This window comes from Bidens hawaiensis, unplaced genomic scaffold (assembly GCF_021521415.1).
Source record: "Bidens hawaiensis isolate Kalapana, Puna unplaced genomic scaffold, B.hawaiensis_p1.1 tig00017344_1, whole genome shotgun sequence".
In the NCBI taxonomy this organism is placed as follows: Eukaryota; Viridiplantae; Streptophyta; class Magnoliopsida; order Asterales; family Asteraceae; genus Bidens; species Bidens hawaiensis.
This window is the reverse complement of record NW_027492623.1, coordinates 134443-146905: the sequence shown is the minus strand read 5'-3', so window position 1 is coordinate 146905 and position 12463 is coordinate 134443. Positions and strand designations below refer to the sequence as shown.

General features: G+C 37.1%; 1 protein-coding gene across 2 annotated transcripts; it reads right to left on the bottom strand.

The window, feature by feature from the left end:
- Positions 1-2744: 2744 nt before the first annotated feature.
- LOC143553633 (serine/threonine-protein kinase ATG1c-like) lies at positions 2745-11644 on the bottom strand. 2 transcript variants are annotated; one of them, XM_077043582.1, is made up of 13 exons: positions 11284-11644; positions 11066-11186; positions 10926-10984; positions 10588-10652; positions 10404-10497; positions 10234-10314; positions 10034-10142; positions 9795-9867; positions 9356-9714; positions 8424-8764; positions 7979-8264; positions 7806-7876; positions 2745-3152 (listed from the first exon to the last, which is right to left on the bottom strand). In XM_077043582.1, the coding sequence occupies exons 1-13, from the start codon at positions 11506-11508 to the stop codon at positions 2907-2909; spliced, it is 2130 nt and encodes a 709-aa protein (XP_076899697.1). In that variant the 5' UTR covers positions 11509-11644; the 3' UTR covers positions 2745-2906. The 2 variants fall into 2 exon arrangements, with proteins under 2 accessions (XP_076899697.1, XP_076899698.1); XM_077043583.1 differs by having other exon boundaries at positions 8424-8761.
- Between the last annotated feature and the right edge of the window lie 819 nt (positions 11645-12463).

Here is a 12463-nt window from a genome sequence, read left to right as displayed (position 1 = left end):
AGGAATTCTATAATAAAAAAAATAATAATACAAAAGGAACTCGATTTTCAAAATATAGTTCATAAGTTTACTCGTTTCAATGTTAATCGCTTGGTCAAATATGAATTTTTGAAAATATGGGCCGCAATATATAAAAACCCTCTTTGACATAAATTCAATTTGTCGGATAAAATTGGGATTTTTTTAAAAAACCGTCGGTTGGATGTTCTAGCAAACCGCTCAAAATATCGGCCTAATATGCGAAACCCGATACTACCAGTTCAATCGACTTGTACGAACCGGTTTTTAAAACACCGCTTATATATCATTGAGAAAATATTGACACGCCGTTATAAGCATCCACGGTCCAACTTGCGTTTTAAAATGCACTTTAAAGGGTGTTTCTATTTTCTACAAGTATATGAATATTTAGTAATAATTTTGTATGGTCATTTCAAGTTTTTATTTTTATAAGACAGAATTACAAATTTTGTCCTTTAAAAAAAGCCAAATTATAATTTGTGTCCTTTTTTTAGTTTTCTTGCAAGCGGTGTCCTTTAAACATTTTTTTTTCCTACACGTTACGTCCTTTACGCTAACTGGGTTAGAAAAACTCAGTTAAGTACTCTCACGTGAGTTGCATGTGAGGGCATTTTTGTCTTTTAGTCTACACCAGCAAAAAATTTTTACAACATTCTCTTTCTTCCAGAACTCATCCACCACCACCAAACCCACCACCAACACACACCAACACCCACCTTCAACCTCCAGCAACCACCACCAAACTCTCTTCTTTCTCTCTCTATGCCACCACCATCACCATACCACAACCACTCCGGCCACCATACCCTTCTCCGCTGGAGCCACCATCACCACACCTTCACCCAGCGGGAGCCACCATGGTTCTCCGCCGTCTCTTCCGATCCCGGCCACCTTCACTTTTCAATTCCGGCTAACTTAAAAAACTTACACCTTGTCGGAATCAAAAAGTCTTCACCCTTTAAATAATAATCACCACCGTCGCCGTCAACCACCACCAATCATCATCACTCCCATCCTCTTCCAAAATCCGTATCCCAAAACCCACCTCGGTATCGGAATCCGCAAAACCCACCCGTATCCCAAACGCAAACTACTTCCACCACCACCTGATCCAGCCACCTCCAACCCATCCACCACCACTGTTTTGAATAGCCCACAAACGTATTACAAGAAGAACAAGCAGTAGGTATTAGGATTTCGATTTGTCCCAGATCTAGCGAAAAGATGAAACGTCTCAGATCTAGCGAACAAGAAGGATGGTTGTTGTTAATTAGGGTTTCGATTTGTGCGGTTAATTAGGGTTTTGTCTTCCTCGCAGGAGAAGATGGACGGAGATGATGCCGGATTTAAGAAGAAATGGAGTTGGTTTTTGGTGGCTAAGAAGTGGTGATGTTGGTGTGGAGCCAAGGAGGGAGAGGATTAGAGAGAGAGAGAAGAGAGAGAATCACTTTAATATATATTATCACATCATCGACCCACTTATCAAAACTTGATAAAATCAAAAACTGGCTTTAATAATATGAAGTGGTGGTGGGTTGAATGGAATCTGCAACGAGGTGGCTAGAATTTATGGTGATGGTGGTGGCTTCGAGAGAGAAGAGAGAAATGAGAGGAAGATATTATATATATATTTTCTTTTCTTTTTTTAAATTTAAGGATACATTAAAATTACAATTATGCCCATCTCATGTCTGGCACATGTCATACTTAACTGAGTTTTTCTAACCCAGTTAGCGTAAAGGACGTAACGTGTAGGAAAAAAATGTTTAAAGGACACCGCGTGTAAGGAAACTAAAAAAATAACACTAACCGTAATTTGGCTTTGTTTAAAAGACAAAATTTGTAATTCTGTCTTTTTAGAAAATTAATAAAATTGGTCATTTATGAAATATTTAACTTTCTTTTTATAATAGTTTGAAATATGAAATTCATACAAACTTTGGTTGCTTATAAAAGATATCTTTTTATAAATACTTTTAAAACTAATTATTTTTGGTCTTTGTAAACAATCTTGAGGTTTGTGAATACTCCATTGATTATAAGCAACATTTATTTTTGTACAATTCTTACATATCATCGCATGAGCTTGTTACAATCCATTGATTGTTACTACAATGATATGGGTCTATCTTTATTTTAATTTTTATACAATTCTTGTGTACCAAACAAGGGTGAGCATAATTCGGGTAACCCAAAATTACCTGACACCCGAACCAGGCTGCACTCTATAGATCAGTCTTTGTTTATATTTGTTTCTAAAATATCACAGTACCGTCTCAGGTAAAAAACCGAGCAACTCGACTTCAAAATACCCGGACTGTGAGCCCATGTTGACAGGCACGATCAAACCCAGTTAACTGACCGAATGGCTTGGTTTTGGGGTATAACCGATCTAGTTGGATGGGTAATGCAGGAAAGACCAAGTGGCTTTTGATTGATGATACCACCGGTATCATACATGCATCTCGAATGACATCTCATACTTTGCAACAAACCAATTTTGCATTTTACCATGATTATTAAAAACTGTTAGTTTGTAACAAGAATGATGCTTTGAACGATGTTTATCGGCATTCAGTAAAACATGTGTTACAGGGCTGAACTGATTTGAAATTCTTACATTTCAGTTAATTCATAAAAAAAGGAGAAATATTGTGATGCATATCCAGAATTATACATACAAATTTCAAACCAAGAATTTTCATGCTCCCAATTTCTTTTCTTTTTTTTCATCTTTTCTGCTATCACAAGTCTAAATTACAGAAATGTTGAATATGAACAAACCCAGAATGGGAGCTCATAAACACCAAATTCAAATCAAACTCACAAAGAATAACTTGCTGTACAATAAAGAATTTTAAAAACCATAGTGTAAACACCAACACTCAGCTCAGGTGATCATGACCGCCACCACCACTTTTGAGGAGTGTGATCCTTTGAGACCTTGAATGGCTTTGTCGGTTGTTAAGAACATCTATATATGTTCTAAGCCTATACCGATCTGAATTTGTGATCGAGAATGGCGGATTAAGAATCAGTGAAGGTGCTTCCACTAGAAGAAAGGTTAACAACCGCACCGCTTTTGAATAATACCCTGCTGCATTTTCAGTAAAACACATGCACTCGTCCACCTGTCATATACAGACACGCATATGAAAGATTTAAGTGTCATAGCAAAGTTGACCTCTTTCTGAAACGAAAACGTTTGATATCTTTGGTCCCTTTATATTTGTTTTAAAATTGCATGTTTCAAGAGCTAATGTGACAGAGTCAAGAGCAAGGTACAACTTTCATTCTATGAGGTACAACCACTGCAGCGCATTTATCTAGACTCAAATCACTCTACTTAAGTGATAAGTTAGCTCAGATACAGTGAATTTTTTCTTAACTGCCGTGTATTGTTCATAGGGCTTTTGGGCATAAAAGATGGGGTTATTGCAAAATGAACAAATTAATTAACACATATTGAATAAACCAGATCTGTAACTTGTAGCATTATTATTATTATTATTGTGGGTATTATTATTATTATTATTATTATTATTATCATTGTTGGTATTATTATTATTATTATTATTATTATTATTTTTGTGTGTGCAATTATTATTATTTTTTGCTGCCGTTGGGGGTCCCAAAGCAAAAGAGTGAGCTTCTTGTAACCTGGCTGCCGTTGAGCTGTATCTGCCTTCATCATCTTCACGGTATACTCGTTCCTTTCTCACTATTATTATTATTATTATCATTAGAACATACGTGATCCGGATCTTTGGAGTTTATTTTCATTTTAAGATCTCTTGACTATTATTGTTATTGCTACACACTATTATTATTATTATTAGTTTTTGTTACTATTATTATTATTATTATTGATTTGGTGTTCTATTGCTTGTGTTTGTGTGATTAGTTGCAACCATAGAGCGTAGGAACCATGACTATTACTTGAGACCATGTCCTGAAACGAGGGGTGTAGGAAAGAGTAAAGATAGGGAGCGTATATTGCGTTTGGCTTCTTGGAATGTAGGAACATTAAATGGTAAGTTGCTAGAATTGGTAGATGTGCTTAAAAGACGTAGGGTTCAGATAGCATGCCTCCAGGAGACTAAGTGGAAAGGACATAGAGGGGCTGAGTGTAATGGGTATAAGTTGTGGTACTCGGGGTGGGTATAAGTTGTGGTACTCGGGGTCTGATGGAGCTAGGAATGGAGTGGGGTTTCTAGTGGCTAAGGAAATACACACTAGTTTGGTGGAGGTGATAAGACATAATGACAGGATTATGGTGTTGAAATTAGTACTAGAAGAGGAAGTAGTGGCAGTAGTCTCCGCCTACGCGCCTCATGTAGGCCTAGGGGATCAGGAAAAGAGAGAATTTTGGGATTGCCTAGACGCAGTGGTAGGGGGCATACCTAGGGGGGAGAGGATTTGCATAGGAGGTGATTTTAATGGACACATTGGTAAGGCTAACGATGGTTTTCAAGCCGTACATAGGGGTTTCGGTTTTGGTGATAGGAATGAGACCGGAACAGATCTTCTAGAGTTTGCGGTGGCACATGACCTAGGTATTATAAATTCTTATTTTAGGAAACAAGATTCTCATTTAATCACTTTTAGCAGTGGCGGACGCGACACGCAAATTGACTACCTTTTGATGAGGCAAGGAGACCGACGTTGGTGGAAGGACTGCAAAGTCATACCTGGGGAGGCAGTTGTGACTCAACATCGACTACTAGTGACAGATATAGCCTTCAGAAATAAGCTGACTGTTCGAGAGAAGAAAGGTACACCGAGAATTCGATGGGGAAATTTGAAGGACGAAAATCTCCTACTGTTTAAGGATAAACTCATACTGCATACGCGGGCTCGACTAAATGGGGACTCAACTCATATATAGGAAGCTATGGAGACAAAGATCATCCAAGTAGCAAAGGAGACTCTCGGGGTCACAACAGGAAAGACAAGTGGGCATAAGGAGTCTTGGTGGTGGAATGACGCAGTGCAAGACAAGATAAGGGACAAACAAGGATGTTTTAGGGAGCTAATGAGGTGCACGAATGAGGAGGAGCGAGTGGAATTAAGGGACAACTACAAAATAGAGGCGAAGAAGACAGTGGCGGAAGCAAAGAAGGCGGCCTTTAAACGGATGTATGAAAGTCTAGAAACAAAAGAGGGGGAACATGCTATGTTTAAGATTGCCAAAGCCAGGGAGCGTAGAAGGCAAGATCTAGGACCGGTGAAGTTCATAAAGGATACAGATGGGCATGTACTGGTCAAGGAGCAGGACATCAAGCTAAGATGGCAAACCTACTTCCACAATCTTTTTAACAATGGGAGAGCTTACCAAGAAGAACATGACAACACAAACTTTCAACGACAACAATCGAATAACTGCTATTGCCGACGGATCACACGAGAAGAGGTGAAGGATGCACTTAGGAGGAGGGAAGGTCTAAGGCGATTGGCCCAGACAACATACCCATTGAGGTGTGGAAGTGTCTGGGGAGGAAGGAGTCATGTGGTTAACTACTCTGTTCAATAGTATTCTCAAATCAGGTAAGATGCCAGACCAGTGAAGGAGCAGCGTTGTAGTTCCTATCTATAAGAACAAAGGAGACGCCCAATGTTGTGGTAACTACCGAGGAATCAAACTACTATGCCATACTATGAAGCTATGGGAAAGAGTGATTGAGGTTAGACTTAGACGAGAAACTCAGGTTACGGTCAACCAATTTGGCTTCATCCGAGGCGTTTCACCACAGAGGCAATACACCTTATAAGAAGATTAATGGGAAAGTATAGGGAGAAGAAGCGTGATCTACATATGGTGTTTATTGACCTAGAAAAGGCCTACGACAGTGTGCCACGACAGGTGCTCTGGGAGTGCTTGGAGGGTAGAAGAGTGCCGAGGAAATACATAGATAATTATGGATATGTATACCAGGAGTGAAACAAGTGTCCGTGCGCCAGTGGGGGATACTGATTTCTTTCCTGTAGAGGTAGGTCTTCACCAGGGGTCAGCGTTGAGCCCGTTTCTTTTTGCAGTAGTCTTGGATGAGTTGTCAAAGTCGATTCAGGGGACTCTCCCGTGGTGCATGATGTTCGCAGACGATATTGTGTTACTTGCTGAGAAAAAACAAGATCTAAACATGAGGCTTGAGGAGTGGCGAACAACCTTACAACCTTAGAGACAAAAGGTTTAAAGATTAGCCGATCTAAGACGGAGTACCTCCACTGTGATTTTGGTGGGATAAACGACAATGAAGACGCACAGATCACAATTGAAGGGCAGGTGGTCCCGCAGGTAACGAAGTTCAAGTATTTAGGATCATTTGTACAGAGCGATGGGGAATTAGACAGTGATGTGACCCACCGAGTTCAGGTAGGATGGTGTAGATGGAAAGCAGCCACAGGTATATTGTGCGACAAGAGTTTCCCAACTAAACAAAAGGGAAAATTCTATAGGGTGGCAGTTAGACCTGCAATGCTATATGGAACAGATTGTTAGGCCATCAAGAAGGCACAAGTGCGGAAGATGGAGGTAGCAGAAATGAGAATGCTACGTTGGATGTGTGGGCACACAAGGCTAGACCGAATAAGAAACGTTGTGTTTCGCGAGAGATTAGGGGTGGCGAACATAGCAGACAAGATAAGAGAGTGGAGATTGAGATGGTTTGGACATGTAAAGAGAAGACAGACGACGAATCCTGTTAGATCCGTAGAAAACATTACTATAGAGGGGAGGAGGGGTAGAGGACGACCGAAATTGACTTGGGATGAGAGGATTAGGAATGATTTGATAGACCTAAACCTCTCCGAGGACATGGTTGAGGATAGGAATTCGTGGAGAAGTAGAATTAAAGTTAAGGATTTTTAGAGAGAATTGAATACCTTGGGGCTTAGACTTAACTTATTTAGATCACATACCATAATGGTATTTCCCTTACATATATTATTATTATTATAATTATATATATTATTATTATTATAATTATTATTAGCTTTTATATAGCTGTTAAACTGTGATCTTATTATTAATATTATTATAATTAGTAGTAGTTTTATATAACTGTTAAACTTTGATTTCCTTTATTTTGCTTCATACACATGTACTTAGAGCCGAGGGTCTCTCTGGAAGCCACCTCTTTATTCCTTTGGATAGAGGTACGGTGTGCCTACATCCCACCCTCCCCAGACCCTACTTATAGCTTTGCTGTCGGTGGGATTTTACTAGGCATGATTGATTGATTGATTGCTCATTGTACTTTCTATGTGTTTTTGAGTAACTAAAAGATGTTCTTTTTGCCCATTTGGGTCATTACAGGGTATTTTTAATCTCTCTAAAAAGAACAAGAAACCATCTTTTAATTACTCAACATATACATGGGAGTGATTAAAAGACGAGGTTTTTGCTCAATTGGGTCATTACAAAGTATTTTTAAATCTCATACTGAACAAAAAAACATCTTTTATTTACTCAAATTGTGCATTGGAGAAAACTAAAGATGGTTTTTTTTGGCCCATTTGTGTCGTTACAGGGGTATTTTTAACTCAAAATGAACAAAACCCATCTTTTAACTACTTAAAATGTACATTTAATCGATTAATAGTTTTTTTTGCCCATTTGGGTCATTACAAAGTACCTTTAATTACTCAAATGAGCAAAAAACCATCTTATAATTACTCAAAATGTACAAAAAAAGTCCAAAGACCAAAACGAAACAAATAGATTAAGTAATAAAGAAAAGGAAAAACACTGTTTATATTCAAATTTCAAACAGATGAAGACTTACAGCCCCACGTCTGCCGAAATCAAGAGCAGCCTGAAATATTGTTTCCATTGCATCTGGCATCCCGACATCTCCTGTAGAAGAGAAATAATTAACTTCACAAAATGCTTAATATTAACCAACATCTTTTTTGTAACTATAATAATTTGCAATATTAATTGTGTTATAACACATACCAGGCTCTATGACCTTGGCAAGTTGTTCAGCATTATCAACTTCACCAAGAAATATTCTCTCAATATGACAGCAAACATCCTGTGGTGACTTGGCGGTTTCCAAACATTCTTGGATATCAAAATTATCGAGTTCTTTCATGGCGGTGTTAAAGGTTGCAGTTTCTTGGCTCGGACTCACTTTAATGGCAGAAGCAGCCTGAGTGTGACATATATCCAATGCTTGCTTCCATATTGCAAGAATCACAAGCTGAATTGAAAATGCTTCCAATTGGTTTCCCGCCACAACCTGTATTTAACAAAAAATAAAAAAAATTAATAATTAGATGTAAGATGTAACTTGAGAATAATGTTCATTCTGCCAAAGTTAAATGAACGAGAATGAACACGCTATGCTCATGTTCATTCTGTTCGTTTACAGGCCTAAAGAAACGTTTAAAACACATACTTTGTCATGGACGAGTTCAGAGATGGCAGACGCACAATCATGCAATGATTTGATTCTTGTCATGTTGTCAGCTGGCGGTTGTTCTATGATATCAATTGATCCGTGGGATGTTCCCGAGGGTGCAGAGCATTGACTTTCAAAGCTCCCGGTGGAGCAGATTTTACTGGCGGAACCGCCAATGATGGGCAGTGGTGCGCTAGATGTTGAATGGGTGTTTCTAGAAGGTGATTTGGGTGCGGTTATTTGGCTCGCTTTAGAAACACTTGCTAAAGATGATGCATCCACGAGCGGGCCCGATACTAGAACATAATCTTGATCATCTATCTCTAATGAGTCCACTACTGTTCAATGCAAAATAGCAAGAGTTAATTACATGTGTGGTCCCTGTGGTTTGCCAATATTGCAGATTACTACACATATACTCCCTATTGTTCACTCATACGTAACACCTAAGGTCGTTTTCACTAGCTGTGGTAAGTTTTCTGTTACTTTTATGCAAAATTATTTATATACCCTTTTTATTTGTTTAATTCACTCATTTTATCCGCTAGAAATAAAACATAACCCAAACTGACTAGTTCATAAGTATATGCCTAAATAATTTTAACATCCAATTCAAGATGCGGCGATTTCAACTGATTACACTATTGAATTTAAAAATTAGCTACAAATGAGAAGGAATACATGAGTCAAACAAAGAAAGTCGCCCAAAGTGTATATTTAATACCTAAAACTTCTCAATTCAAATTTAATCAAAATAAAAGGTATACTGATTAAAATAATATTGTTTCTGTGATCATGCCTGACTCACTGATTATTTATATAAAAATCTGGACAGAAGGTGTTTCGGGCCAACCAGTACCAAAGTTACCTGTTAGTCTGTTACCCAACCCACCAGACTGAGACATTGTTGGAAAAATATGGAAGCATACCTTTGGAATGTGTAGTCACAGGCCTATGGTCAACTGATCTCAAAGATTCTTTCAGATTTCCTTCTGACAATCTACGGTTTCCAGGTCGTAAACCCCTATTATCTGGTTTTTGTCTATACCTCGAAGAAATTTCCATGTCTTTTGACGAGTCTCGTTTATCAGCTTCAGTGTCAAGAGAAAACCCGTATGTAGATCTCAGAGGTGACTTCTTAATAACAGGCGGGCTTCCATAAGGACCATTTGAATCATAATCTAGACTAAATGGTAAATTATCTTCTTGGTTATGTTCTTCTTTATTCTTGAAAGCTGGGCTTTTAGGGTATGAAAACCCTTCTGTTGTTCTTCGTGGCCTCCTATCTCTGCATATATATCAGAAATATATTCAACTATTTAGCATGCAAAAATGATCTAGAAAAATAATGCTTATAGAATAGAATACCTTGGTAATTGATCAGGTTTTTGTTGGGTGAAAAATGGGTGTGTAAAGAACTCCTCAAAAGTTAACCTTTCAACTGTCAGTCAAAGTAATCAAGATCAGAAACATAGAGACTAATGAAGCCTTCATAAATTAACTAACATGTAATTTATTTTGCCAATTATATTAAAAGGGATTAATTAACCTCTTAACATACACCATTTGTTGCCTCTGTAATTTATGTTATATTAAGTTACAAATACCTGGATTTTGTCGCAGTAATTTTCTACACAAATCAATGCACTCAGGACTTAAGTCCTTAACATCTGAAGGAAACTGCAACTCGGTTGATTTCATGATGTTTTGAAGCAACTGTGCAAAAGGATAAATTAGAACAAGGCATAAAAGGTAGTAGGTTAGATTGTTAATTAAAATCATTATGTGAAATAAAAGATTTACAAACCTGAATTTGATTGTTTCCTGTGAATGGCGTTCTCCCGGTTACAAGTTGAAAAAGAATGGCACCAACACTCCATAAATCTGCCTGTGTTTCGATTTCTATGTTAATATAAAAGATACATCATAAGAGAAACTAAACTAAAGTATTTGTTGCACTTTTTAACAAAATATTACCTTAGCGTCATACTTATGAAGTTGCATAATTTCTGGTGCCATATAAAGTGGCGAGCCACATAAGGTTTCAGCAAGGTTTCTAGGTTGCAAAGACCTGCAAATATAATTAGCTTTATGTTCATTTATAACTTACAAAACATGACTCTTTGACTCATGGTTATATATAATGCTGAAATTATTTTACCTTGCAAAGCCAAAATCTGCAATCTTTAATACTGAACTGTCATCATTTGTAGACAGTAGAAGATTCTGTTCAACACACAAGATATACGATAAATAAACATAAATACCGAAGTTAAAAATAGATATGTGCACCAGCGGACTGCCGGACGTCATAGGTCGTTATGATCCTAAAAGTCTAATTTTTTATCAAGATTCCTAAACAACGTTGACTAACTCACAATTCCAAAATACTTTAAAGTCTTAAACCTCATCAACAAACGAAGTAACTATGTGTGACCAATGACTAAGCATGCAAAAATAACATAAACAAAACGCTAATAATAATAAACCAACACCAACCTGCGGTTTCAAGTCCCGATGAATAATCTGATTATCACGAAGCACTTTCAAACCAGCCGCTGCGAAACAAACAATCACACTCAACTCAAATCACTCACCGGTCACCAATAAAAAAACAAAATAAACTCTTTAACATTTACCTAACTGCTGCATGAAATGCACGGATGTGGACTTCGAAATCCGACCTTGACGCCTCTGAATAAACATAGACAAGTCACCTCCTTTACAATACTCCAACACCAGATGTATCTTCCCAGGCTCCTAATTAATTCAAACATATTTATAAATAAATTAAAAAAAAAACCCTAAATTTGTAGTACATAATAAAAATAATCAGATGTGAAATGACGAAAATAACCTTGATCATCTCGTGCAGACGAATAATATTAGGATGATTAATATTCCTCAAGATATCAATTTCAGACATGAGAGAATCCTCCAACTTCCGGTTCAGTTTTCCGGTCAGAATCTCTTTAATCGCCACTTCGGTACCGTGGATCTTATGTCTCGCGTGCCAGACTGTCGAGAACGAGCCTGATCCAATCTGTTTACCGACAACATACTCGCCAACCGATCGAACCATTGTTTTAAAAAAAAAATTGAAAAAAAAAACCCTAAATTTGAGAAGTTGAAGTCAACAAGATGAGCCAGTGGTGAGTGTGAGTTTCTGTACAGGGGATTTGGAGAATGAATCTGGACAAGGAGATTAAAGTGATTGGATTGAATGAATTTGTTGTTTGATGAGTGTTATTATTATTATTATTATTATTATTATTGTTGTTGGGGTGAATTTAAGTTAAATAATTGATGATTAGATTAGATTATTAGATGATGATAAGGTCAAAAGGAGGGTTTTGAATTAATGTGTTTTTATGTTGTGTTTTTTGAAGGTCTTCTTATTTTTTTATAGTAGTTTTCAGGTTGTAGAGGATACTGTGTGCCGTGTGTGTTATGCGCATAGGGGTTGGTATGTGAAGTAAAATAGGATTTTGGAGGTTAAATGAAGGTTTTATTGTTTAGTATGTTTTTTTTAATTATTTTTATTGGTAAGTCATTGTGTGTGAAGGATTTGGATTATATACAAATAGAGTACAAATTAAAGAAAAAACTAAGGGGGTGTTTGGGATTCCTTATTTAAGTTAAAAAGGCATTTTTGTGATAAGTTGAAAAGGTCTTATGGCTTTATCATAAGGAGTTTCTAAAAAAGTGTTTGGATTAACATAAAACAATAAGTTATTTTTTAAAAAGTGTTTGGTTTAACTTATTGATTTAAATGACCAAAAAGGACATGGTTAGCAATGGGTGGAATGGAACTTGGAGGGTGGAATGGGTATTCTAATCTTATAAGGAGATAAGTTAGCAAACTCCAACTTATTGAAACCCCCTATTTTGGCTTTATTGATAAGGAGAAATGGAAAATGACTTATGTGTTCCCAAACACTTTGTTAATACAAAAATAACTTATTCAACCACCATAAGTTATAAGAAGCGGAAAATAAGGAATCCCAAAACACCCTAAATTGCGTGATGTCAAATCT

Bases quoted from the DNA above. Each gene is read 5' to 3' on its own strand.
- LOC143553633 (XM_077043582.1), bottom strand. From the start codon at position 11,508: ATGGTTCGATCGGTTGGCGAGTATGTTGTCGGTAAACAGATTGGATCA. The intron at 9,868-10,033 runs GTATTTGTAACT...TTTGACTGACAG, and splicing joins ATTACTGCGACAAAATCCAG to TTGAAAGGTTAACTTTTGAG. The intron at 3,153-7,805 runs GTAAGTCTTCAT...TGTATATGACAG, and splicing joins ATTTCGGCAGACGTGGGGCT to GTGGACGAGTGCATGTGTTT.